Here is a 27,132-nt window from a genome sequence, read left to right on the forward strand (position 1 = left end):
GCAGAGTTCTCGTCACAAAGGGGATTTGCTTTGACCCTTGTTACCCCATATTCACCAAATTGCGGGGTAAACACCGCTAAGTATTAAACAGGTATAGCTTCCGGGCAGCCGCTGACTCCTCAGGCACCTCTATAACGCAGAGTGCTACACCGCTAACTAGCCAGTAAGAATTACCAATCCCTTAGGTCAAAAGCCTCAGATTACATTATTACCATAGCTGTAGGATACTCAATATGTAAATCATGCGTAAATGTTTTATCTAATTAAGTTAATTCCTTAGCTTAAGACCCTCAATCGGCCTATTCCAGTTATCAATTCTAAGCAGCTGTTTCTTGACTTTTGTATCCTCACTATTGCCTCTTTGCTATCATTGGGCACTTGCGAAATCGGTGGAGACGGAAAACAACGGCATTCCGACAATTGCATCACGTGCCCGGTAAACATTCCTTAACTTTGTGCACGCCCGCCTATCCCAAAAAGGATCCCTCCAGGAAGTGCACTTATAAGCTATCAACACTATACTTAGACGCAATGGCACATTCACTTTCTATCAGGTATTGCATCCAACTTCGGCATATCTTCTACTACATTATCGTCTCCATTACGTGAAAGTTAGTTGCCATGCATTCTACTTTATAAGCTCTACACTGACAATACTCTTTACAGATGGAGGCTACCACGCATGATGTCCCCGTGTTGATCGCTGGAGCTGGCCCGGCCGGTATGCTCCTCGCTGTGCAGTTGGCGAGAAATGGCGTCCGGTCCATGCTTGTCGAGCGCAATCTTTCAACTACTAAATGGCCCAAGATGGATGTCACCAACTGCAGGAGTATGGAGCTCTACCGACGAATGGGTATTGCTGATGGCTTCCGCGAACAGGGTAAGTATATCAAGTTCTTATTTAAACAGTTTTTAACAAACTGCCTATATAGGAGTTGCACAAGACTACTCTTTGGATGTGTTGTTTAGTACAGGTCTCTCTGATGGAGGTGAGCTAATTAGCAAATGGGTAAGTCAAAATTCACAGGAATAACAGTAGCAATATCTAACGTTCGATCTTTTTTTTCACACAGGATCTTGCCTCGCCAAATGAATGGAGACGCCGTATAGAGTCCCAAAATGATGGCTCCATGCCAAGAGAGCCTTATCAGCGATGCAGCCAAAGCATCTTTGAAGCTTGGCTAAAGGGGCAAATCGACAAAGAGCCTCTGATTTCCTTGCATTTCGGCCTCCAGTTCGAAAGCTTTCAAGAGACCCGAGGCGGCATTAAATCAGTTGCTATCGCTACCACGAAAGGTACAAAGCACACCATTTCTAGTGACTATCTCGTCGGATGCGATGGAGCAGGCAGTAAAGTGCGAAGATGTCTGGGGATTGAGATGGAAGGCGGTCCAACGTTAGTTACAATCATATGATACTGCGACTCTGCTAACATGTCTTGCATAGACCAGTCGCCATGTTCCTGGTGCACTTCAAGTCTCGAGACCTTTCAAGGCTTCATAAGCAAGGGCAATTCTGGCACATCTTCTTCACCACTGGTGCCGTCATCATTTCTCAAGATGAGGTTGATACTTGGACTGTGCATCTTCCAATCTCCTTGGACACGGATTGGAAAGCACTGGATCCTGAAACGGTCATTGCCCAAGTACTCGGAGGCTCTGGAGACCCTTTTCCCATCAAGGTGGACGAGATACTCGTTTCTAGCTGTTGGCGCCCGAGCATCGCCGTTGCAAATTCCTTTGCCTCCCCGTCACTCCGGGTCTTCCTAGCCGGTGACTCAGCGCATCACAACATTCCGACTGGTGGCTATGGTATGAACACTGCTGTTGGAGATAGTTTCGACCTCGGCTGGAAACTCGCTGCCGTCATCAATGGAAATGGTGGAAACCACCTATTAAGTTCATACGAGGTGGAGCGAAGGCCTGTAGCCATTCGGAATATTGAACGCTCTGGAGTACATTTCAAGGTCCATCAGGACTATTGTGGCTGGGTTGCAGAGGCTGGCCCCGGTGTGATTCTCTCAGACTCAGCACAAGTCAAAGAGCTCAAGAAAACCATTCACCGCCATGTTCAAGAGCATTCGGGTGAGAATCAAGACCATGGAATCGAGATGGGCTATAGATACAAGAAGTCTCCCATCATCTTGGTATCAGAAGACGCATTGAAAGAGCCCGAGTGGAGCTATCGCAGCTATATCCCATCAACATGGCCTGGCGCGCGTGCACCGCATGTTTTCCTCCAGGATGGGAAGACCAGCATATTCGATCTTTTTGGACAAGGCTTTACTCTGGTTGACTTTACTAAAGAAGGCGAGTGGGCAGATAGGTTCAGCCGGTCGGCAAAGCATCTTGGCATTCAGCTGAAGCCTGTCCATCTTCCAGAAGAAGCTCATGCAAGCAAGATTTGGGGCAGAGACGCTGTGCTCGTGCGCCCTGATGACCATGTTGCGTGGATGTCGCCAGAAACACCAGTTGGGGAAGATATCGAACACGTACTCAACGTGGTAGCTGGGTACGAGGCCGCCGAAGCCGGTATGAGGGCGGATACAACTAAAGACGTGAAAGCCAATGGTTTTACTTCCACTGTAGGAAATGTGAAACACGATAGCATTGAGCTTACTGCAGCGTTCCAGAAGTAGAAGGAGGAAGCGGTTGTGCTCAATAGATCTTATTAATATCCTGAGAACTCTATAAACTATTCGTAATGCGTGTAGGGATGAATATGGGGCTCAGGAAGCCTGTTATAAACTCTTCACATTTAACTTTAACATTCATCATACTCTTCTTAGGTTCAGGTTATTGTAATAACAAGTAGTTCGGAATTTATCTCTTGTAGTGCACTTATTTAATTCTTCTGGCCGACTTACTTCTAGCCAATATGTGCTAAGCACTGACAAGTGTAGGTCGATTACTTTTGCTGGCGACATACTACTATACAATAACGCTCACATATCGGATGGGGTTAACATGGAAGATGAATGATCTCTTTGGAAGCAATAGTCCTATGACCCAGCAATGCTGTCTGCTTGATCTACCTCGCTACTTGGACTGTCGACAGCCTACAAAGCATCTTCAAAAGCTATAATCCAAGGCTACCGATACTATATATACCAAGAACCTTAAACCTCTGAGCTACAGCCTCCTAATCATTGTTTCCAGTGGCAACACCCCAAAAGTAACCGCACCAGCTACCAATGACTAACAAGATCAGTGTAGCGAAGCAAGCCAGCGATACGCGCCTGTTTTTCTCACCATTTTCCTTGGTAAATATTTCTTTTCTTTCATTGAGTAAGGAGCCTTGTGCAATTCTCTTCTTTCGTGACCATTGGAGGTGTCCAAGGTCCACAGACTTCCACGCCCCGATCGCGAGCAGTATCGATACCACGACGGACAATCCAGCGAGGACGACGTAGACGATCGTCACCTTGTCGTATGAGTTGTTATCGGCGTCTTGAATCTTTCCGGTGATGATTCTGACAATGATATTCATCCTAGAATAAGTGTTAATAATACGAAGGGAAAAGGTATGATGTGAGTGCCCTTACGCATTGTTCATTGTGATTTTAATGGCATAGGCAGAGCCAAAGACGGTGCTGTCCCACATAGATGTACGTGTGCTATCAATAATCGTGGTAGGACCGAAGCAGTAAGCGAAAGCGAAAACGCCGAATGATGCGGCTGTTCCTTTGACGGCTCCAGAGAAGCAAACCAGAAGCATCGAGGTAAACATGCCAATGCCACAAAAGACCACTACGTAAAGTCAGCAGCCTGTATCTGACGTGCGAAATTATCAACTACTTACAGACGGAAATGCGACTTCCATAAAGATCGAGGAATACTCCCAGTAAAGGAACAACAAAGAAACCTGAAAGAACGGTCAGAGCTAATCTGGTGAGATAAATCTTGGCAAGACAGCTTACCTGAGTATTGCAAAACGGAACTATACCATCCAGCTGCAATAGAATCCGTGCCGAATCTCTGTTCAGCAAGTTCTGTCGCATTCTGCAGGAACACGATAGCAGCGCTCGTTTCAAACAGCGAAAAGCCCATGACAGCCCAGAATGTCCACGGGAGTTCCAAGACCTTGCGATATTCGAACTTGCGCGTCTTTTCAGTAAGTTTCTCTCCAGTAGCTGGATCATTGATACCGTGGTAGCGACGATTGGCAACCTTGGTGAAGAAGTAGAAGACACCCGTCATGACATTGGTGAAGATGTTCATAAATACCGCTATCCAGAAAACCCACGCAAAGCCGAGTCTCTTGGAGATGATATTGGCTGATGACTTGCCGGCAAAAGCTCCGATCTTACCTATACCTAATTCGAAGCCTAGGGTTGAGGCGAATCCGTTGCCCGGTGCGAACCACGATGAGAATACTTTGTACTGGGCGACTTGGGTGGCGATATCACCGAGAGCGCGCACGACCCTGCCAGCCATCATGAACTTGTATGATCGGGTCTGGGCCGCTCCAGCTACCAAGATCGATCCGACCGAATAGATAAGATTGCCATACAGCATCGCGCCTTGTTCCTAATCAGCGACAAGCCCTCCCATTCTTCAATTCAGACATACCGGCTCCACCAATTCTGTCAGTCACGATACCACTAACAAGCATCAAAGCAGTGACCATGAAGTCCTCGCTAGCCTCCAAGAGGGAGAATTGGGTGTTGTTGATGTGCAGTTCTTTCTTGATGGTGCTTTTCATGGCAGAGGTCACACCAGAGCTCCATTGCGACCCAAAGCCAATTGCGGTGACGAGGACGATGGAGGCGAGCTTCCAGGACAACGGGACGGGCTGGCGACCGTCAGTTCCGGGTTGGGAGATCTGCGACTCAGATTGGGTGTGATTTTCCTTGACGGACACGTCAAGCGGTACGAGCTTCTCTTCGTTCGCGAAGCTCTCTGGCGTCTGAGGTTGAGCCATGAGTGTAAAGATCGAAGAAGCTGTACTCAATGGATGGAGGTAGACAATAGAGCTGAGGTTCGATTGGGCCAAGGGCAGAGGACAGAGGATGTTTTACATATTTAAGTTGGTCTGGAAAAAAAGTTAACGGTTATTAGTTAGATGTTAGTCTCGAACTAACCCCAAAAGTCAGGGGACCGTGGTAATCAGATTGATAAGATGTCGAGTGAACACCCTAAAACCCAGAAAGGGTTAGTGAGGTTACATTGAAACTTTTCTCACAGTGAGAGAATCAGACCCCGTAAAATCCCGGTCACCCATGGAGCCACTTTTGAGACCATTTTTCCACTACGATGACGCTTCATTGTCTTCGGATCTTGCTAGGCCTGAGAATTACTAGAGCTGTAGACTCCGAGTTCGGCATGAGTATTACACAGTTAATTCTTCTGTTACTCAGATAAATGCTTGCTTTTTTGAAGACATTGGCTAATAGACATACTCTTATGGGTGCAAATAAATATTAAATATTTCTAGGTAGCTACCTACCCTAGAAAAATAACGTACTTGTATAAAATTACAGTAAGATTAAGCAACATATCTTATAGAGGATATATTAAAGGCCTAATTATGTATCTAAAGATCGGTAAAATTAATAAATATAATCTTTTTAATATAGAGATAATAGCATGATAGATAAGATGGCTTTTGCTTTTTTGCTGGTTTCATCTGCAAGATTTCATGTGCACTCTATCATGCAAATATTAGTTCATAGCGCTCAAGTGCCTGCTAGCTATACGGAATAGTCAATCGGGCATTCCTCCTGCTAAATACAATCAATTTCAACTGGGAAAGAGGAACAAAATTCTCAAGATATTGCGTTCTAAGTCTATGTAATGCCATTCCATCAACCGCCAAAGTTCTCACAGTGGACATCTATTCTAATATCTCGCTTTTCCTGCCATTTACTTGCTGAATCTTGCACGGCATCCATAAGGGATTTCGGCCCGCAAGATAAGACGAGAACTCGCTGATGACTTCCAGGTGCTCTCGCGCCATTACCAACTGTTCTATCAACGTCTAGCTTCTCAAACAACGGGTTGCATTTCGGCTCATCGCCGGTTGGGTGATCAGTTAGCCCGTATAAATTACCCATATTAGAGAGAGTTTCATAGTGAAACGTATCCTCTCTTAGAAGAACCTCCATTTCTGCTCCGCATGGAGATGCTTGAGTGTCGGTGTCGTCATACACTGAGCTACATGCAGACCGTTCGCCCGTCACGTAGACCTTGAGGCTTATTGGGTACGCCGACTCCGAAATATTACGCAAATGTCGGCGAAACCAGCTCAGCTGCTCTAAAAGATGCCAACCGTCAGAATGATCCGAGGGAATCAACTCTTGATCTAAACATACCTATACGCCTCACTGCCCATACGAACTCGATAGACTGGATCGCAAGCTTTTCACGACGCATCATGATACGGTTAATGACGCCAAAGGTAAAGGCAGCTCCACTGCCACCAGCGATGAGGATCAGTTTATCGTAGTTGTTCACGTCTGGTAGTGAGCCATATGGCCCATCAATGGATGCCCACAGAGAAGTCCTGGGATTCTGGCTTGCGAAGCTGCCGATAGCTTTGGTAAAGCCCTTATGCGATTTCATGACAAGCTCTAGACCAGAAGAGTCGCTACTGACGATAGTAAATGGATGAGTCTCAAACAATCGAAGTCCCGGAATCCACAAAAAGCAGTGCGATCCAGGTAAGCCGTTTTCCATTCCAGGCTTCTTGAGCACTATTCGTGTTCCATTATATGGAAGAGGATAAACTGTCGCCGAATTGTTGACCAGGTTACGAAACAACTTGCTCAGCCGTATGAGTCGGTCCACTGTCCACAAGCTGAATATGATGAGCATCACCGTTGGGATCTTCTTGGCCCAATTTGGCCTATGCAAGGCTGTCAAGAGAACGACCGCCACGAAGCCGATAGCGTGGCTGGCATAGAATAGTTCGTAATGCTTGTGTCTAAACACCCCCATTAGTAGTACAAGCATGGCAATGCCGGCTCCCATGCCCTCGATATCCTCCTTCGTCAACAACTGTACCAAACGACCTTGACGACCAAAATGTATGGTGTAGACAAGAGCGTGGAGTGCGAGAAGGAATACAGTGGTATAGCCCACAACGCGATGTAGGATATTCAGTTGGCTGTGCGAAACCGAGGCAAAGAGGGCCAAAGGCGTGTTCTTTAGGCCAAAAAAGACACATAGCGCCATGTTACCAGCGCACATCCTGGAATTGGTCAATTACGCATGGAATGTCGTAGGGCAGTGGTGCATCGTACCATCCAAATCGAGAGGCCCAATGATTCAATAGCTGGGGCATCGCAAGCATATTTGAGCAGAAAGCGACATTGCCAATAAGGTAGACGCTGATCACCAAGCTGAACCCCAAGGAAGGTCGGCCGAACCACGACGCCGGTAGACGTCTTTCGAGAGTTCTACAAACAATATGAGTATAGTGCTGTCAGAATATCCGGACACTTTTACATACTGGAACACCAGGAAACAGACCTCACGCCCGTAAATCGGTAATGACGCTGATGTTTTCGGATGTGGAGATGTAATGTGAATATTGCGCAGCCAGCGAAAGACGATAACTAAAAGCATGAGACCACATAGAAAAGCGGCATACTTGGTCAGTGCCTCTTCATTCTTGTCCTGCTTGGTACTTGGTGGTTTGAGTCCCTCCATTTTCGCCAAGCGATCGTGGTATGATGGAAGGAGAATGACAGATCTCGTCCTGATTGATAAGATTGCGTCAAATTTCGATCGATAAGTCTAACCTGGTTGTCGTCGGTCGGTCAAGCGGGCATTACGCGTGAGCCCCGCCACATGATCCCAGTCATGCTGCGTGGTGATCAAGCTACGAACATTCCCGATGTCGCTGCGACCTCTGACTGGACAAGATCTTAGCGAAGAGGGTGTCATGAATGTTCTTAATTTTTAGCTCGCGCTAGATCCGTTAGCTTGGCTGTTATCAATCTCCGTCGGCTTTCCGTCGGCTTCGGTCCCAAGACAGCTAGGCTCGGTGTTTTGATGACGAGCCTGATAGGCTGTTATGGTCATTATGGGGCGTGACAGGGATTTTGATCATGGCGAATTGTTCACTGTGAAGAAACAGTCTGTTTCCTGATCCCTGCTCGACAAACACTTGTTTCCTCTGTCGTTTAGTGGAGTGGGCGTAAACTAGCTGGGATATTTGCATGAGCCGATTTTTCACAAGCATGGTGGCTCACGGATCCACAAGATCAGATAAGATCATGTCAGGGTAGATTGATAATTGGTTCATCTGGAATGTACACAGCGAATACGCGTACAGTCCTGTACTGCTTGGCGAACAGACCCGAAAAACGCGCATGGCTCGACAATCCACTTCGGAGTTTGCAGATCGAGACTCAACTATCTCTGCATTCGACCCTTGATACAAGACGCAGGTTACATGACGCTGCACCATGGACGGCTGTCTCTGCAACACAATCCATACCCTGGCAAAGGACTACAACGAGGCCCAAGCCATAGAACTGATCCCGGCGCTAAATCGCCATCTAGAAGATCTGCGACAATTCTTAGCCAAGGCGAGTTCGCTCAGTCGTCATGTGCAGTATCAGATCACACCACGAAACCAACGAACCGGCAAGGCTCTCTTTGTAGACAAGGTTGATCTCACCCCTGTCGATCGGGTATTCTCAAGATTCGAGAACGGTGTGATTGGTTTCTGGGCAGACTCGGATGATCGTGTTCATCTTGAGCTGCGGCGGAGACTCGCCTGCGTTGTGATTTTTCTTCGATCTAAACTGGATCCTCAGATACTGGCTCCTCCTCAGGTGGCTGAGGTATTTCCGGGGGCGCGGAGTTTCACAGATCTGAGAAATGCGGGGAGGAAGTATGTTCAGATAGCCCAGAGACTAGGTGGCGTAGGAGCAATCTTCTGGCTTCCACTCAACGTCCCAGCTTCAACGTATGTGATGTCGTCATAATGACGGTATCCGAGTGTGCTGATGCTATGTAGTTATGAGAGGTATCTGAGTGTTGATGATGAAGAAGTCTTCACCCATTTATCATCCCTCAATCCAACATTCGAGAAATACAATGGGCTTGTACAGCGCCTGGTCCTCAGCCAGCTATGCGGTTAGTGATCCAAAACGTGGCGCAAGTGTTGTAATATTGAGTTGGCCCACAGATCCTCCTTCGCCAGTACGATATCACAATCTGTTTAGTGAGTTCAATTTATTTGTTCCTGCTCAAGATCAGTTATATCTTGTGATGTACGTACTCGGTGGCACGAAAATACCGGCTGTCTTGTTGGAAGGAATCCGCTTGCCACAACGACGTTGGAACGCCGACGGAGAGGTGGGTGAAACCAGTGCGTTTCAGTTTGGCCTTCCAGATGCCGTCGTCAGTCTTCTGTGCGATGAAGCAAAGCTCTCTGAGGTCATAGCAGGCCCGTATATTGTTGAACAAATCCAAGCAGACGATACCATAGCTTGGTCCCTCAGCCCCGAACGAATTTCGAGTCTCGAGGAAGCCTTGACGCCGCAGACGATCGAAGTGCTCGAGACGACGGCGCTGAAGCTCATCTGTTTTGTTTGCCCACTGTGCTATGAGGGAAACACGGACTGGTGGGACATATCCCCGGCTTCCTACGACATCACTGACACTAATGTCTCAGGTCACCGTCGCTGAAACAACAAGTGTGGCCAATACTACAAAGGCTTCTGAGAACATGCAAGATAACAGCTTCCCTCAGGACCCACATTATTGAAGCCGTCCTGTATTTCTGTGAAAGAGACTCACTTACCATCCGCCATGCTGCAGTTAAGCAGGCCAAACTGCTGTTACGAAAGTCAATGCCCTACTATCTCCACGCCTCGGTTGTTCTGTTCCGTAGCATACTCCATAGAGTTGACGGCGAACTTGCCAAGTCGGAAGCTCACATACGCGACTTTCTATGGCGAGGGCCACGCCCGAGTACTCGTCGGGACCATGCACTCGAGGGCCGTCTACACATTTCCCAAATGGAGAACAAGATTAGGTGCTACGATACTGATGTGCCATCGTTTGCCTACAAATGGAAGGCTCAACAGCCGCTATCAACCCTGGACATGGAAGTGACGTTTCGGCTCCAGAGCACAGCCGCTCGATACTTTCAGTCAATAGGCGATTTTGACGCAGCGAGGGCATCAACAGAACAGTTTTTGTCACTGGGTCGAATCAAACCTATCCCCATAAACTCACGTCGAGTCCTGCTAGGGAGATTATCTGATGTGTACTGCGAGATGGGAGAGTACGACAAAGCCATGGGGATTCTGGAACCTGAACTAGAGCATATCGATCCTAGTGACCGCATCCGTCGTGGATTCCGAAGGCTGATTCTGGCACTGGTAGAGGCAAACATCGGTATGGAACATTTGGATGCAGCAGAGTCGACACTGCGGGAGTTATCGATTTATCTGCCTCCCAGTCCAGATGATATCAATGACCAGCAGCTATATATACGAACACTTCTGGCGTCGGCTCGAATAGCCCATATGAGGATGGATCCTGGTGAAGCTATACTACGCTGGACACTTGCACTTGAACAAGTTAGCAGTATGCATGCGCTCGGTTCATCTCATGGGTTCATAGCCGCTGTGTGTCACTTGTCCTTGGCTCACGCTCAACTCTCGATCGGTGAGAAGGATGAGGCTCATCGCTCATGGAAAACAGGGCTGAAGATATTGGCGTATGAGAAGTGCGAATTCTGGATTCCTGTTGTGCCTACCGCTTGGCTTCGGAGGATAGCGGCAGATATATACCATTCCCAAGGCTGGCCATTTCGTATGATGCTACCTGGAGGGAATCCAGATGTCACGCAACATCTTTTCCAATTTAGTAGCCATAGCACGTAAGCCCCTTGACTCAAATGTATTTCGACCGAGTTAAACTGCTGGAAATGCCCATTTTTTTTTGGTCTTTTCATCGCAACGCGGATGCTGTTGCATTAGCAACCAAGTGCTTCCAAGGATCCCAACGAGAGAAATAGCTGGGATTTGGATCAGATGAGACTCTGGATTGGTCTTTGATCAGTGAAATCATGAATTAAATTGTTGCATGGAACCATAATATGTCTGCGATAATGCAGATGTCTATCCCCCACAACAAGGAAATACCTCTCTCTCCACTGGCCTGAAACTCTTCACCTGCAGCTATCCCAAAAAGGCGACCGACGCCAACTTTTTCAAATCCATTCGTAACTACCGAGCATGGACAAACAAATGAAACATTAAAGATACTCTCACCACCCCAAATCTTACTAAACAACCCCGGGCCTCGCGGAACCGTGAGGACCGAGATACAGAGAGCGAATATTATTGGGTTCCTAGCAAAGGCGTCAACGACTTGAAGATCAGGATCTTCCAGAGAACCCCATCCTGCGATAGTGCCTTTCTCACTGGTCAGAGCTACAGCTCGTGGTTGGCTGGTAGACGGCAGTTCGTCTGTTGGGTATCGACTAGCTCTTAGAACAAGATCTCTGGACTTTTCTTCCAGAACGGAACCAAATGAAACAGTCAAAAGACGGCAACGAGTATTTAGATTATTTATAGAAGCCTCTGGTGCAAATGAAGGAGTCGCTATAGCCTGGATGGCAGTACCGGATGGCGTGCTAGTGGGTGACGTGCTATTTCTGCCAGTTTTAGCAGGTGATGCAGCACGACCACCTGGAATAGACGAAACAGAAATAACGCTGAAGCAATCTGTCGCATCATCCGTCCTAATCCAAGAGACTAACGTATTGACCGAGGCCCATGACCAAGAGGGGAATTCCATATAACGGGAGTGTATACCCGCTGCATACTATTTCTAGAGTAAATCAACCCCCAAACACCACGGCCTCAGGCCGCAGACCGGCTCAGCAGACGGCTCCTGAGTAGTGAATTCTTGGGCAACACCACTAAGGACTACAAATTGGTCAGCTGCATCGCCGAATACCGTGATACCAATGCTTGCCAGTCCAGAGGAGACCGAAAAGAAGGAGCCGATGCTTTATAACGGTCCCAACGGCGCTTTGAGATTACAAGACCAAGTAATGGAAGGATACGGTGAAGACTTGGACTCGGATCTAGGTTAATAAAATTCTCCCCTTGGTGCTGAAGATCGCGACATTTGCATCGTAGTGTCAGGCCATGTTCTGTATACCAGGCGATTCGGTGACTCAGAGCCCATTCCTGAAATACCCACCCCCGAGATAATAGATCATTCCTCTGTATTTGATTGTGCTGCTTGGTCTCCCGGGTAGGATCAAGATGACAGGATACATAGAAATAGCCTCTTTTGTTCCCCTCATTGTCTCGGTAAGGAAGTCGAGCGTGGCGATACAAATCACCTTCCGGTAGATGAAAGAGACCTTGTGACCGCTTACTTGGGGAAACGGCGGCCATTATAGTGAAGGAAGCATTTTGGTAGTAGTCTGCCATCTTGACAGCCTCTGCGTTCCAATCCTGAGGACTATCTTGTATAATGCAAAGACTGTCGATCCACACGTACCGTATGCCCACCTGAGAGGCTACAAGAAGGACGTCCGTGAATAGAGGGTCAATATCTTGGAATGCTGACTGTAGACCTGCCACGCGATCATGATAGTTCCGCAGGTATGTACTTGATCGCGGCTTCTCGGGGTTGCTCCAACGGTGACTGAGAGATACATACTCGACCAATCTACCTCCAGTCTCTTCTAACGTGTAGCTCCATCCGTTTTGCACGGTCATGGATTTATCAACACGAATACATCTTGTTGGTAGTGGAGTGCGGCCTCTTTCCACTATTCGACTCATGGACAAGGTTTTTGCACACTCTTGGTGCCTGTCGCAGGAATCAAGCCATTTCCGTATCCTATCACATGACGATTTAGATGAAGGGTCTTGATCGACTGGAGGCAGTCCGATTATATCTCCACTAATTGCTGCCGGACTGCCTATGGTCGGGTAAGTGACTACTCTTGCTGTACAGTGTTGCTTCACGGGACTTTTCTTACCTTCATCAGCATGCAGATTGAACATATTGTAGCCGTCGCCTCTAGAAAACAATGAAGACTTCGGATCTTTCGAAAGTTTAACAAGCAGTATGGAAATACCGAGTCCGCGGTCACCCTGCGCTAGACGGCTACTGGTGGGAATATCAGTAGGGCTTGCGGAGGTCCAATGAAGCCATTCAAATCCACGCTTCAAAAGACAATTTTCACGAAAGAAACTCTTGTGATTTCCTCCGATGAGAATTTGGCAAAAGTGGCAGCCTTTCTGACTCCCTTCTCTGACGAGGGCCGTTTTGGTCGTTATCCAAGGGCTTCCAGGCCTGGCAAATGCCTGAACATCGAATCCTTGACACGACGGGCAAAGACTAGCTAAAGCTGCCATATTGGTCTCAGATAAGGATAATAGAGTTAAAGAACAGTAAATTACTCACAGAGGAATAGCAGGCGGGGAATAATTACAGTGTGCTACAATGCGTGCGGCTGAAATGAAAGTGCAAATGTCATCAACTGCTTGTGAGGCATTCCGATCCGCGTCGTCAGCATTTGAAAAGAGGGGGACGACTTGAAAAGATCACCACTAATCAAGCAATGAAACTATAACAAATAAACTCGTTCCAAGAAATGGCTCAAGACAAATTTGAGCTCAAGGTCCACCCTTGGCGCGAGGTGCTACTTATGCGCGCTACCGGCTACCCTCTTTTCATCGTCAGCATGTTACGGTCCTACTTTGCCGCAGTGGCTACTGACAAAAGGCATGCAAAATATAACTGTGGATTCCAACACAGGGACTCAGACCCCCGGGAATCTTCGCATATCCTCAGTCCGTATCCGACGAGCGCTATGTTGACTATGGCCTCGCTCGGTTTGACAACCAAGCACACACTGTCGAATCTTTGATCTACGTCTACTTCACCCTTAGCCTTGTCGACTGGTTTCCGTCTTGGATCTTGGCAAGTTACAGACACAATCCCGTCTGGGCTAACGGGTGGACATCAAGGGTCGTTATACTAGCTCATGCACTCGTACCTGCTGTGCATTTGGTAATCGCCATTACTTGCCAAGTGCTATTCACGGCGCTAGTACACAACTGGCTCAGTTCACCACGAATTCGAGACTTGCTGGATAGGTGGGAGGAGCTGGACAGACAACCATGAGGACCGAGCACGCCCCTCCCTCCCGACCTTCCACCGCCTCCCCCTCCTCCTCCTCCAAGAGGTGACTACATTAGTAAGAATCCAAAAGAACAAGAGATAGACCCAGTTGTCACATGTGTGTTGGCGTTCGTCGTCCTCTCAGCCATAGATACCTTCGTCCGCTGGGTCAAGCCCCTCATCGTACGAGTTATCCCAACATCCTGGAGATATCCGGACTCCATCACTGTTTGCCATCGACCGGTTCCTTCTAAGAGTCTACAGTTCCTTGAGGAAGATCGAAAAGCAGCAGAGCCGGAGATTGAGCTTTGGACGCCCTACTACCTAGGCGGTTTCCCAGTCCTCGGGAAATGCAAATGCTACTCCAAATCCTCCCCCAAGTCACGGCCAGCTGAATTCTCCTTCGCGATGGCCTCCGGTTCCCGAGGGAATACCAAAAACTCTTTCTCCATTACTTCGTCGGCTACATGCAATGGGAAATAGTACTTGGCTTTTCCACAATTGGACTTGTTCTCAATACTATCTACCTGGTACTTCTACAGAGGTCCGATCGCGTGTGTAACAGGTAAGTGATACTATTAGATACGAAACATATGCTGATGACTGGCTCAGCGGCTGCAGTATGGGAATAGTATACCCTTCTTGGTGGCTATTAACTTTGCTGTGCATTGCCGCTATCATACGCTTCCGAATACTTTCAGCGTGTTGTCTGGAGGGGCACGCATTCCGCCTGTGTTGTCCACCTCGTTACTTTATGGTTTTGGATTGGAACCATTTTATTGCTTGTAGGTCTAGTATTGATGATAACTGCTGATGACTTTCTAAAAAGATCTGAGAATGATGGTGCTATTGTCGGTCTCAACATCGGACGTGTTATGCTTGTTGGCATCTGGATAACATTGGTGTACATATACCCTCCTTGGAGAAGGTACTTTAGAAAATAACGACTTCTTAAGGGGTATTTACTATTTACGTACAGAAAAAAGACGAGGAAAATGGGAGAAGGCTATTAGTGGGCTAAGACGGATTCACAATGTCGATGACAGTTATAGTATTGCCAGGTAGCATCAGGATCAAGGATCGAGCTCGGGGCAGAGATTCAGCAAGTGTTGTGATTGTAAAAGCGTCCTCTAATTTTGTGGACTTCTAGCAAGAAGGGATCAAACTATTAGGTATTTCCGACTGTCAACGACGTCGTTAATGATCGAGTTCCTAGCCATCTTAGAGACAATTATAGGTCCCTGCGCTCATCATGATGCACCTGTTCCGTGGTCTCAAAGACAGCCTGCTTCTCAGTGTCCTTGAGGTCCACTTGTGCAACATTAGCGTCATCACCATCGAAGATTCTAGCAATCTCTTCCAGAGTAGGGCCCTTGGTCTCAACGTAGAAGAAGAAGACAAAGGCGAGCTCAACAGCGATCCAAACCTATTTCTCTATTAGTCTTCTGAATATTAAAGTAAAGTCAGAGAGGCGGTACTTACAGTGTAGAAGCACCAGAAGTTCCACTTGTTGGGAAGGTTATCGAGAGCGATGGGGTTGGTCTGGTTGCCAATGGTGAGGGCAACCTGGATGAAGAAGTTCATGATAGTGAGACCTCGGGCACGGAGTCTGAAGGGGCAGATCTCCAGAGCGTAAGCGACAATAAGACCAGACCAGGCGATAGAGTAGCAGACGTCGAAGAGCCAGATGAGGGCGATCTGGGGGTATCCAAGACGCTTGATCTCGACCTCGCCACCGGCCTCGAAGCGAGCGGCAACAATGGTCCAGGCCAAGAAGAACAACAGCATACCTAGTGAGAAGTTAGCCTGAGAAAATGGTTTGTGAGGAGATGTTTCTACATACCGACAGTGGCAGTAAGGAAGAGTGGACGACGACCGAATTTGTCAATTCCCATAGAGCAGCCAATAGCGACGAAAAGCTTGAGCATGTTCTCTCCTGCATTGAGTCCAGTCTTTTGGGCCTGGTCCTTAATACCAGCGCCCTCATAGATGATGTTGGAATAGTTGCTGATGAGGGCATTTCCAGAGTACTGCGAGATAATACCCAGGGAAACCAAGAGCATGAGACGGTAACGGTTACCGCGGGTTCGGAGGAAATCAAGGTAGCTGCCGCTCTTCTGAGCCTGGTATTCGAGGGCGATGGTCTCCTTGATCTCGGTGTACTCAAATTGCACGGTCGCGTTGTTGGCGTCGCCGTTGGCGTGATACTTGGCAAGGATGTTAAGGGCTTCCTCGTGACGCTCGTGGGCCATGAGCCAACGGGGGGACTCGGGGATCCACCAGATAAAGGTGATTTGGATCAAGGATGGCACGGCTTGGATGAGGGTGATAGATCGCCATGACCAGTTGCTGTTGATGTTGATCGTACCGAGACCGATGAAAGCGCAGACTGGGGATTTCCATTAGCAGTTGGTCGAGGTAAGCGTGTGAAAAATGGACTTACGAGTGGCACCCAGGTTCCACAAGCAGTTGTAGATGGCAGAGACGATGGCACGGTGCTGAGGATGGCAGATCTCGGTGAGGAGAACGGGGCAAGAGAGCTGGGCAAGAGAGTTTCCGAAACCGACGAGGAATCGACCACCAAGGTACACTGTCAAGACTTATCAGCGCTGCTCAAATACATAAGTTGGTTAATAACATACTGCCAAATCCGTTGGTGAAGGCGGAGATGAAAGCGCCGAGAATCATGATGAGACATCCCGTGGCAATAGGGATCTTTCGGCCAAAGTGATCAGCCATGAATGGACTACACCGAAAAGGGTTAGTATTCTGTTTCGTTTCCACCAATTATCACCCTGCAGATAGAAACAACATACGCGAATGGGAAACTGGCAATGCTACCAATCTGGTAGATCGAGTTGAGAATACCAAGCTTGGAGCCCGTGGGGTGACCGAAATAATCTTGCCAATCGTCCATGGCCTGCGACGTGTTCAACATGGATCTAAAACACTCTCCGTTAGCCTGGTCGCATCGCCAAGTTTCTGGGCGATCGCTTGGCTTCTTACCCATCGTAACCAGTCGTAGCAGAGCAGACACACAGAATCGCGGCGTAGAAGTACAGCACGCGCATTCCAGGATCAGCCCACCATTTGACCTTTGCGAGCTGAGGAGCCTCGGCCTGCGCGACGGCGAGGTCCTGCTTCTTGGTAGCTGTACCGACAGCGAAACCCACCATTTTGAAAAGATATCTGTGTACAGAAATTAGGGGTTGGATTCTGAAAAGCCACAAATGCAAGTGTGATAGCAAAAAGAGTAAAAGCCAACTTGGCGCCAAGCTGGACATTAAATATGAGGAGGCCCTGTCAGGTCAAGGTTACAGATTAACCTATTAACCGGGTCCTGTAATTTACCCCAGTACCCCGGCCCGCGAATATAGGCTAAACTGCCCGCCCAGCCTAATAGGATCGCCTCCCCGGGTATTTTCCCCAGGTGGTGTGGTCGGCTGGACCCTTCTCTGGGGTTAGCTCCAGTGAATAGAAGGAAAACTCTTAGAGCCGCATGATTCGACGGGCCGGCTGCCGTTGAGTTTGTCTGGTGGCGCTCGACTTTTACGGAAAAATCCCCCGCAAACCCGTATCACGCTCCCCAATCAGCCCACTGTTTTCTTTTACCCACTACCGTATTTTAGAAAGACCTCGGGTAAGTCGCTTACTTTGATGCCATTTTTAAAATCATTGATGACAGCTCGATTTGTCCAAGGTATTACCCCATAGGTGAGCTGGAGTTGCATTCGGCCCTTCCAGAACAGAAAATATGAGTTGTCTGGTCGTACATTGCCGTACTCTGAACCCAAGAATAATAAGCGGCAACCTCTTCTCTTGCTTGCCATTGCAAATACCTTGTGCGGAGGGAACCCGCTTGCGCTTGGCATCAGTGAGGAGAGGTTGGCGAGCAGGTCAGAGGCGGAATTAGAACTTCTGTCATTAATTAGGGTACCAGATTGAATTGGTCTAAGGTTTTACTAAATTTACTCAAGTACTTTTATTGCTTAGGATAAAGTTCTCAAGTTTTCTCCCCTCGGTAAGGAGATCTAAGGGTTGCATCAGATCATCATCCAGGTTGGTTAGCGCCGATTTTTCGCCTCTGGGCACGGGAACAAGCACAACTGTCGGTCGCGCACAGTCTTGACCATTGTACATACATGTTCACAAAGACTACCAAGGCAGTCATGTTGGTTTCGCAAGTTTAACCTGGTCATATTTACAAAATCACAAAGCCCTCAACGCCAAGCGCATAATGCCATGGCCGCTTTGTCTCGCATTCTGCCAGTTCTGCTCAAAACAAAGGGGCATCAGCCAACAGTCTAGCTAACCGTCTAGTGTGCCGTCAATCATCCAAGCCATTCAGCCTCAAACCCGTCCATCAGCCAAGCCGGCAACCCGATGCCGAGTCCACGTGGCGAGACCGAACGACAGATGCACTCACGTGGCTCAGCGCGTTTGGCAGGTCGCGTCTCGTCCACGCACGCCTTTGTACTCAACAACATCAGCATTCTGTCTTGCTTTCACCGGGCGACCCCAGGAGCTGCCACTTCTTTCGGTCTCCCGGTACAATTGACTCTAATAAGCTCTACCACAATAGTTCTCTGGTCACCTCACGGTTTAGCACAATGATAGCAGTACCAAGTCTTGAACCTCTTCAGCATCATTTCGCATCTCATTAAGCTTGAAGTGTGGAATCGAGAATGAAGGTTCAGGATAGCCTATGTCATCAATGGTGAAATGTCGCTAGTCTCAAGCTTGCGCTTGAAGTCGATAAAGTGTTAGGGCTGTTCATCGTCACTTGGTGCGACACGGTTAAGCGCTCCGCAGGGACAAGCTAATTACCCTAAACTTATCGTCAGGCTCCTTACTGAATTTCTCTAAAAGTCGTATGTAGGTCATTCGCGTTGATACTGTTTTTAAATTCACTAAATTTACTGGAGTTGGGCTTTCTTTCTGACATAGTTATCATCGTCGTTGACTTATGGCTTCGGAGCATTCCAAAGCAGAGATGGTGAGTTTTTTTTCTGAACTCCAAAGCTTCAGCCATGGGGCACAGCACGAAAAGGACCTAGCAACTAAATTCTAAGTAGTGAGAATATTTAGTAACTTTAATATTTATCTAATAGGCTTTGAATTACTTATTTTAGCACTTTAGCTTAGTATTAGATAGTTTCACACCTCTGAAGGAGAGTACTATAGCTCCACGTAGATGGAGTCTTAATGGCTACTTTCAATACATGCCTAGTAAATCAGGCACCAATAAAGTCAGGTGAGAAAATGTGTGTTCTTTTCAAGATGCCTGGCCATCGTAAGTATCCCATTTGACTTTTCTCTAGTATTAGTTCCTTGAATAATGTATATTGGCTGGTATTAAGATGGGACTGTTGATGCAGGCGGTGCTGTGCAGTTTCTCTCGCGCTCTACTGCACTTTTCGCAACGAATAACGTGAACAACTACGCCATCGGGAATGGCTAAGGATAATACAATCGCTACAACCTCCTCTCTACTGTGTGGGATTTGATAACGGCGGCTTAAAGTCAAAGGGTATCTAGTTGCTGTTTAGACCTTTGCCATATCTATGTTGGTAACATATATGCGAGGTAGGCCATCTTGGCCTTCTCTGTTTATTCCCACCTTGCCCCTCATAATCACTTTAGAGGATTGACTTAAACTGACTGAATGGAACTCATATAAAACATCTCTCTGTACTCGAGTTCTAGAGGAATGAGCAGAAGCCTGTCCGGGGTTGAACAATTACGAAAGCTCCACCTAAAGATCATCTAAGTCTTGCTTGCTAGAACATAAAAAGATGACCGTTCTGAGACATCTTTTTATGCGAAATATTGATCAAAGGGGGTTGGCCGCCGGTCCTGGGATTGCATAAGAGATATACCGAATTAGCCCATCATTCCTCACTAAGGCACTATGGAACTCCCAGTTGGCTTCTACTGGCAAAAGCTATTAAGGCAGCCTTCTGTAGTACATTTCTAGTTCACTGAAAGCCCTGCTTCGTTCCTCTATCGATTGAATACAGGAATATGGCGTGCAAACTGACGTGCAACTACCCGCCGGTCACCACCACGTACGTCCTTTGTCAGAGACTGCAGTAGGTCCACCATCAAAGTTGCTAGCTCTCACCTGCTGCGTTCGACCCAAGGATCGATGGAATAATTCTTGATTAATGTACTTTAAAACCAACTACTTAACCAGCCTTTTGGCCATTCGTAATGACAAAATACTTCTTAGTAAAGGGCCCCACGGAAGTCCATGTAACCTTCAAACCTGATGGGAGCGCAAAGATATCTCCGCCCTTGAAGCTATGTACCTTTCCACTCTCGTGCTCCTCAATCTTGATCTCACCCTCGAGGACTAGGATAGTCTCATCACCGAGAGGAGAGCTGTACTCAAAGCTAGTTGTTCCATCGGCAGTAGCACCTGGCAGCCCTCGGCCGCTTCGCCAGACGCCGACATTAAGGACACCTGTAGACCCAGTCTTCCGAACCAACCTCAGCTCGCCCGCCGTCTGGGAGCCTTTTCCTGGCTCTTCCCAGGTATATGGCTCCCAGTCATTAGGGTTATCGTGAATATTGCCGACAAACAGCTCGTCGCTCTTGGTACCCTCAATTGGGGCATCCCAAATAACCCAGAACTTTTTGAGGAAAGGCCCGTGGACATGCCACTTGAGATCGAGGTGCTTGGGGTGCGCTAGGATATCTCCAGCCTTGAAATGATATTTCTTGCCCGAAGCTGTAGCCAGTACATCTGCAGATCCCTCTAGCAGAACCATGGTCTCGTCGCCCAGGGGAGCCGAGTAGACAATATCGACAGTGCCATCATCGTTGCAGCCAGCAATGCCAGGGCCCGTCCGCCACAGACCAGCCGCCAGATTGCCACCAGTCGTACCTCCAGTGCGAATAGTTACGACTTCGCCCTTCGACTGAGCACCGTGAAGGGGGTCATCCCAGCTGAAGGGAGTCCATGTGCCGGTTGAGTTGCGAGAACCGTGCTCGAGCTCATGTACAGGGGCGGGGGCAGCCATGTTGAAGAACAGTTGAGAGAAGAGGATAGATGATAACTCGGATGAGTGTGTGTGATTGAGCTTTGACCTCGACGGCAAGTACGTCCTTTTAAAAAGTAGCTGGCAGAGGTTACTCGAGAAGAGGGGCGGTCAACTCCTCATTGTTTGCAAGGATGCCCCGTTCTCTTCATGCAGCTTGAGTCAGGACGGGGTTGCACCCGGGGGGGGCTTTATGTTGGTGTGACTAAGGCCAAGCATGTGCGGGAGACAGGGGTGGAGACTGCAACGGCAACCGCTCGCTCTCTTGAAGTCGACGGCTTGTAGATTAGGTCTGCTTACATGTCCGATACAGGCTGTATGAATCCCAGTCGTAACCAAGAGTGTTGGAATAACTATTTGAAATACCAAGCTGCCTTGCATTTTGTGCTATAACCCTACCGCCGTGAAGGAGCGATAGGTTTTTCTTATCATAAGCGTGATTTGCTATCCCATGCAGAAGTGATGGATGAAATGCATGTTGGTTCAAGGCTGGCATGGACCCTGGTCGGACACAATCCAGCAAGTAAGTACCAGTCTGAATGAGCTGAACGTGCAGGCAAGAAGGAGTAATTTGTCCAATAAAATTCTCAGAAGTGTTGTAGGCTAGCACGGCACGGGACGTTAATTAATTATTGGAGATAAGAGATATCATACGTATTATGCCCGGCACTAAGTATTAGAGACAAGAGAGAATACAATGGTGCTTATGGAGGACTCGTGAGATGAAAGTTTTAGAGCCAACAGCGGAACCGGGGTCTTGTCCGGGGTATGATACGAGATGGCGTTGGTTGTCATCCAATCGCAATACGTTGCATTGTTGCACTGATAAACTGGGTAACATTCTAGAGATACGAACATCAACCCGATAATTCAATCACCAACTGGTTGGTCCAACGATGGAGAGTCTACCTACCCCGAAAGTGTAATACTTGGCGACTGCTGTGATATTAGACCTGGAATGAGATACTAGCCCTATTTCAGAGTGAGGATCCAGAGTTTCTTCAAGGACCCCAGAACTGCGTGCAAGGCCCTGAGACCAATTCTCGTACAGCACAGTATGCATGATAACGGTTTGCAACAGGCGAGACAGCCGAAAACTCTATTTCGACATAAGCACTACTACGCTACGCGCGGCGCAATGGCTAGGACGCCAAATGCCGCTCTGCCAGCCCTGCACGCCCAAGGATACAGATCCTGCTTATCCACTCGCTGAGCGTGACTCGTTGGGATGGCCTTCCGGTACCGTTAGCTGCCGCTACGGGTGGTAGTGATCGTCGCTCAATCATGCAGTTATGCCTAACTAGTTGATATCCCGACAATCCCATTTTTAGATCAAACAGAGTGCCTCCATCGCAGACGAGTCTCCCCGCCCGCTGCTAGATCAGCCTGTGGCGTTTGAGTTCTTCTCTCTTGTCTCCCATCCCCCGGGTCCCGCGTCGAAACACGGTAATTGAAATGAAAGAGCAGAGGCGTTTCCGATGGATGCATAGGCCTGTGCCGATCTGCCCCTGAATCATATCCTTTAGTACTCGGTTCATGCACTCTATCTATATAACAATTAAAGAAACTTTTTTTTCGTAATTAGTTTCCTTTCCTCGTTCTTGTCTTCCATTCCCTTGGAGATCTTCGACGACTATCCCCGGCATGGCGCTTACGGTTCAGCCTCATGGGCTCGCCATGGTCCAGCTGGTGAGCTCCATCATCTTTGGCATCTTGAGCACGATTGTCATGTTTCTACGGGCCCAGATTAGATTTCGCGATAAGGTTTTCGGCATGGATGATGCACTCATGACTGCTGGATATGTAAGCACTCTTTCTGGCAATTGATCACGCGAGCGATGCTGCTGACACTCTTGGCGCTAGGTGCTGTTCTCATGTCTCGTCGGCATATCGTGTCAAGCTACCTATTATGGAATGGGTATCCACGATAATGAATTGTCCGAAGAGATAGTACCGCATGGCAGACAAGTAAGAGAAGACACTGGGCATCCCTGGTTTACTTAACATGTGACTGACAAGCCTTCATCTTTTTTAGTTCGTCTGGCTATTCCAGATCTTCTACTGCGCGGCCCTCGTTTTCATCAAAGCCTCGATTTGTTCCACTCTTCTGCGGATCGCTGTCGTGCCGATACATCGCATCATCGCTTGGGCCACATTAACTATGTCTATTTGCGCTGCCCTCATCGTTTTTATCAGCTTGTTTGTTCTTTGCACGCCACTACCAGCCACGTGGACAGGCCAGGGAACTTGCGCGTCACCATCGGCCCTGGCGATCTTGAGTTACTTTGTGTCGGCAGCATCCTTGGTCACGGACTTGGTATGCGCCATACTACCCGGCTTTATGCTCTATAAGACCCAAATGAAGACAGCAACGAAGATCTCCATTAGTCTGGTCCTTGGAATGGGTGCTCTGTATGTGAACCCCTTCATGTGTTTTAGCTTAACCTACCAGAAACTAATTACAAGCAGCGCATCCGTAGCTACGATCATACGAATGCCCTATATGAAGTTCTATTTCCATCCCGAAAAGGACTATCTATGTCAGTCCTCTTCTCCTCGCGCCTCGAAGCATACAACTAATACGGAATACAGACCGAGTCTGCAACGTCGCCTTATGGTGCTTGTTCGAAACGGGGATCGGTATCGTCGCTGGGTGTTTGCCGCCATTACGAAAGCTAGTCAAACGCTGGGTCAATTTCGACTCCTCACATGGTCACTCGTCGGGGGCCACGCCATATGCCAGCAGCAATGCACTTGGAGTCACTACCAAGGTAGGGGCATCAAGCCGCAAGCCAAAGATTTCGACGACTGGTGGTCTTTCTTCTGGGGGCGAGTGGGAGCGGCTTGACGATGATTCATCGAAGCGACGGATTCATGTCACCGTGGACATGGAGATGCATACCTTGGAACAGGGCGCCTCGTCCGTGGGATCGCAGGACTCCATTGAGGAGCTCGCTAGACCGATCAGATGACGAAGATTTTATATAGCACTATACTAATATTAATTATTCACTCCTGAAAACAAAAGAGTGAAAACTGCAATTTGGTGTAACTAATATGGTGGCTTTTGTCATGCTTATCGTCTAACAGAGACATGACAGAATACATCGCTAATTTCTCATCAAATAAGTTGGGGACTCATCGAATAATGCTGGGAAGAAGGATATGTTACTTGCTGCGGAACGGTTCAGTGGCCTTTAGTCTCGCATCATCTGAACGTCGCTCCAGAGTAAATTATCTTTTGTACATTAACTTAAGCTGAAGCTATTAGTGAGACTAATTTCTAGGCGAGGATTTAGCAGTTAGGTGCCTATTTCGTCTGGCTGCGCTGCTTCCATAATGATGCTTCCATAATGACGGATCGGTGTATCCCTGCATCAATGCACACAGTCGATACGTCGAGAAAAAGGAACAGGTCAAAATAATACCTCTTAGGATACATTTATCGCCGGCTCCCAAGTTCCAAGTAATGAAGCTGTCATCTGGATTGTACTGAAATATGATCAACTTTCCGCTCGGAGAGCACAATTGGTGGTTCTTGGATGTTGAGCAAGCCGGGATCGGAAAGTGATTCGCTTGATTCTTTGAGCAAGAATTCTTTAGCAGACTTGTGAATAAATACGACAATATTGCCTTTTATCGTCAGAAATGAACCACATTCCATTATAAGATCGGCAAATATGTCCTCATCGATGTCCAGGCTTGCCATAGCTATTAGCTCTGCAAAGGTGAGAGGACGGAAAGCCGTTGACGCAACGGCAAGAACCCTCATGTAAAGATCACAGCTGTCTGACTCGCGGATTTGGTCTATCATCTGCGCATAAAGCTTACTGAGATCTCGAGGAAGTTGAAGTAGTTGGTTGGGAATTTCCCAGGCTCGGCATCTCTCCAGTCGTTGACACACCGAAGCCACCCAGAGAAAGGTACCCTGTGCGCTCTGAGACAGGTGATCATAAAGTTCTTGCGATATCTGCTGTTTTAGTTTCTTTCTCTCTGCCAATTGGCGAGTTTTGTAACTTATGTAACTGTTCACAGCCTCAGAGACAGATGCCTCATGGGATTCCAAAGAGAGTGCAATCTTCGAGGGTGTTCGTCGAAAGATCTCATCAATTTCACAGCGGTTGCGGCTCGTTACAATCCACTTTGCGCATGAAGACGTACTTGTTATAAATGCCAGGAGTAGGGGAAGGTCTTCAACGCACTCATCCAGGGCATCTACGAGCAAGTATATCTCGCCGAGACTTGGATCATCTAGGATTTTGCGGAAGATGCCTTCCAATGATACTTTTAAGTTCCAGTGATCTTTATCATATCCGTGCTTATCGTCTAGATGCGCAACAAGAGGCGGATGTTGAATGACTAGTAGGTAAATAAGTCCTTTTAATATGGCAGTATAGTTGTTTAAACCAGGATTTGTGACTTGGCAGAAGAAGTAGGATATTGTGTTGCGATTGCGCGGGTTCTCTAGTCTCGTGGAATGCTGCAGTTCATTGATAAGGCCAGATAGTAGCATTGTCTTCCCTTTGCCAGGATCTCCTCTGATCCATAGAAGCCCACCCGCCTCGCCTTCATCGCGCCAAGAGATGTACTCTGGGCTCTCAAGAACCCATGTATACGAATCCTTCAACAAACCACCATTGGTCTGTTCGATCCTAGCTTTATCGTCGCGAGGATTGGTGGACCGCAGTGCGTCCAAGTACTTCTTGACTCCATCTTGCTCGAGATTTTGGTAATGATGATGGGTTACGTTGAAGCTATTGCCGACGTGTACTCTGGAAGAGCCAGTTGCATTCAGAGACTGCACAGTGCTGGAAGTTGGAATCTCCATTATAGGATCGGTGTTTCAAATGCCATTGTCGCTTAATGGAGAAAATCAAAGAGCTAGAGTTGGAGGAGGGGGAGAGAAGGGGTATCAAGCATATATCCAATCGCAAGAAAGATCTGGAGAGGTCCACAGTATTTTCCGTGGCTGAGACTGCGCCACTCATAATAGAACAAGCATCTGGACCTGAAAATCACTCACCAAAGAGGTCAGTTTCGTCAACTGATAACCGTATCCGGCGAGATCAACCATGACCGAGATATTCGGCACTGTAGCTGGTGCTATAAGCATTGCCGCCCTATTCAACAACTGCGTCGATTGTTTTAACTACGTCCAAATTGCCAGGCATTTCGGCGAAGACTTCTCACCCTACCAACTTCGGCTAGATGTCGCCAAATGCCGACTAGCAAGATGGGGAGCATCGATCGACATCAACAATGACCGACGATTTAGTTTCGTCGAACCAGCCGACCCAACAATTGTCCTGGCTCAAGGCATTCTCAAGGAAATAGTGGCCAGGTTCGAGGCCGCATACAATGTCTCCAGACGCTACGAGGCCAGGACGAAAGAGCAGGGTATGAGGATATTTACGGAAGCCGATCTCAGTCCTGTTTCGCAGCGCTTGCATACTCGTTTTGACCTGCTCACTAGACAGCGGTATAAGAGCTTGGGGTTGATTAAAAAGACAGGCTGGGCGCTTTATGATAAGAGCTATATGGGAAGAATGATTGATGATATTATTGCTTCAATCGAAGACTTGGAAAAGGTCTTTCCTAGCACCCCACAGATCACGCGTCAATTAGTCGATATGGAGATTGAGGAGGTAAATGACGAGCAGGAGTTGGAGCTAATTCACAATGTCGCTGAGGGTTTAGATCCTGTGTTATCTGGTGCCTCCAAGAATAAGATCGTGGAAATCGCCGGCAAAAACTCTGCTGGGAAGATCACTGGATCAGGTAAGGTCAATATTGGCAACTCATTTATAGCAGGGTCGTTCTCAAATTCACATGAGATTCGGGTTAGTACAGTCAACCATGTGGATGAGGTCAATACTACAGAGCCATCAAGAGTGAATATTGGTAATACCTGGGGCGGCAAGGGGTTTTGGGATTGAGAGATGGCTTGGGTAGAGGGCTTATTAGTCTTT

General features: G+C 47.8%; 10 protein-coding genes across 10 annotated transcripts; 4 read left to right on the top strand and 6 right to left on the bottom strand.

The window, feature by feature from the left end:
• Nucleotides 1–666: 666 nt before the first annotated feature.
• FPRO_12483 (uncharacterized protein) lies at nt 667–2,638 on the top strand (the record flags this gene model as incomplete). Its single annotated transcript, XM_031224286.1, has 4 exons — nt 667–880; nt 933–1,009; nt 1,074–1,396; nt 1,447–2,638. The coding sequence occupies 4 exons, from the start codon at nt 667–669 to the stop codon at nt 2,636–2,638; spliced, it is 1,806 nt and encodes a 601-aa protein (XP_031089560.1).
• Nucleotides 2,639–3,141: 503 nt separating this feature from the next.
• On the bottom strand, nt 3,142–4,199 carry FPRO_12484 (uncharacterized protein; the record flags this gene model as incomplete). Its single annotated transcript, XM_031224287.1, has 4 exons — nt 3,142–3,490; nt 3,545–3,749; nt 3,802–3,864; nt 3,920–4,199. The coding sequence occupies 4 exons, from the start codon at nt 4,197–4,199 to the stop codon at nt 3,142–3,144; spliced, it is 897 nt and encodes a 298-aa protein (XP_031089561.1).
• A 334-nt stretch (nt 4,200–4,533) lies between these two features.
• On the bottom strand, nt 4,534–4,923 carry FPRO_12485 (uncharacterized protein; the record flags this gene model as incomplete). Its single annotated transcript, XM_031224288.1, has 1 exon — nt 4,534–4,923. The coding sequence occupies one exon, from the start codon at nt 4,921–4,923 to the stop codon at nt 4,534–4,536; it is 390 nt and encodes a 129-aa protein (XP_031089562.1).
• An 883-nt stretch (nt 4,924–5,806) lies between these two features.
• On the bottom strand, nt 5,807–7,652 carry FPRO_12486 (uncharacterized protein; the record flags this gene model as incomplete). Its single annotated transcript, XM_031224289.1, has 4 exons — nt 5,807–6,255; nt 6,314–7,191; nt 7,244–7,399; nt 7,453–7,652. 4 exons carry the CDS (start codon nt 7,650–7,652, stop codon nt 5,807–5,809), a joined length of 1,683 nt encoding a protein of 560 aa, XP_031089563.1.
• A 761-nt stretch (nt 7,653–8,413) lies between these two features.
• On the top strand, nt 8,414–10,849 carry FPRO_12487 (uncharacterized protein; the record flags this gene model as incomplete). Its single annotated transcript, XM_031224290.1, has 4 exons — nt 8,414–8,919; nt 8,971–9,089; nt 9,142–9,580; nt 9,631–10,849. 4 exons carry the CDS (start codon nt 8,414–8,416, stop codon nt 10,847–10,849), a joined length of 2,283 nt encoding a protein of 760 aa, XP_031089564.1.
• A 4,502-nt stretch (nt 10,850–15,351) lies between these two features.
• On the bottom strand, nt 15,352–17,296 carry FPRO_12488 (uncharacterized protein; the record flags this gene model as incomplete). The annotated part of the gene is made up of 7 exons (XM_031224291.1): nt 15,352–15,546; nt 15,603–15,910; nt 15,964–16,509; nt 16,564–16,710; nt 16,763–16,866; nt 16,937–17,062; nt 17,127–17,296. The coding sequence occupies 7 exons, from the start codon at nt 17,294–17,296 to the stop codon at nt 15,352–15,354; spliced, it is 1,596 nt and encodes a 531-aa protein (XP_031089565.1).
• A 3,012-nt stretch (nt 17,297–20,308) lies between these two features.
• Nucleotides 20,309–21,145, bottom strand: FPRO_12489 (uncharacterized protein; the record flags this gene model as incomplete). The annotated part of the gene is made up of 1 exon (XM_031224293.1): nt 20,309–21,145. The coding sequence occupies one exon, from the start codon at nt 21,143–21,145 to the stop codon at nt 20,309–20,311; it is 837 nt and encodes a 278-aa protein (XP_031089566.1).
• Nucleotides 21,146–22,807: 1,662 nt separating this feature from the next.
• Nucleotides 22,808–24,135, top strand: FPRO_12490 (uncharacterized protein; the record flags this gene model as incomplete). Its single annotated transcript, XM_031224294.1, has 5 exons — nt 22,808–22,966; nt 23,027–23,131; nt 23,199–23,575; nt 23,633–23,703; nt 23,756–24,135. The coding sequence occupies 5 exons, from the start codon at nt 22,808–22,810 to the stop codon at nt 24,133–24,135; spliced, it is 1,092 nt and encodes a 363-aa protein (XP_031089567.1).
• A 506-nt stretch (nt 24,136–24,641) lies between these two features.
• On the bottom strand, nt 24,642–25,991 carry FPRO_12491 (uncharacterized protein; the record flags this gene model as incomplete). Its single annotated transcript, XM_031224295.1, has 1 exon — nt 24,642–25,991. The coding sequence occupies one exon, from the start codon at nt 25,989–25,991 to the stop codon at nt 24,642–24,644; it is 1,350 nt and encodes a 449-aa protein (XP_031089568.1).
• Nucleotides 25,992–26,235: 244 nt separating this feature from the next.
• Nucleotides 26,236–27,099, top strand: FPRO_12492 (uncharacterized protein; the record flags this gene model as incomplete). Its single annotated transcript, XM_031224296.1, has 1 exon — nt 26,236–27,099. One exon carries the CDS (start codon nt 26,236–26,238, stop codon nt 27,097–27,099), a length of 864 nt encoding a protein of 287 aa, XP_031089569.1.
• Nucleotides 27,100–27,132: the final 33 nt, after the last annotated feature.

Source organism: Fusarium proliferatum (genome assembly GCF_900067095.1).
Source record: "Fusarium proliferatum ET1 genome assembly, contig: FPRO_scaffold015, whole genome shotgun sequence".
Taxonomy (NCBI): domain Eukaryota; kingdom Fungi; phylum Ascomycota; class Sordariomycetes; order Hypocreales; family Nectriaceae; genus Fusarium; species Fusarium proliferatum.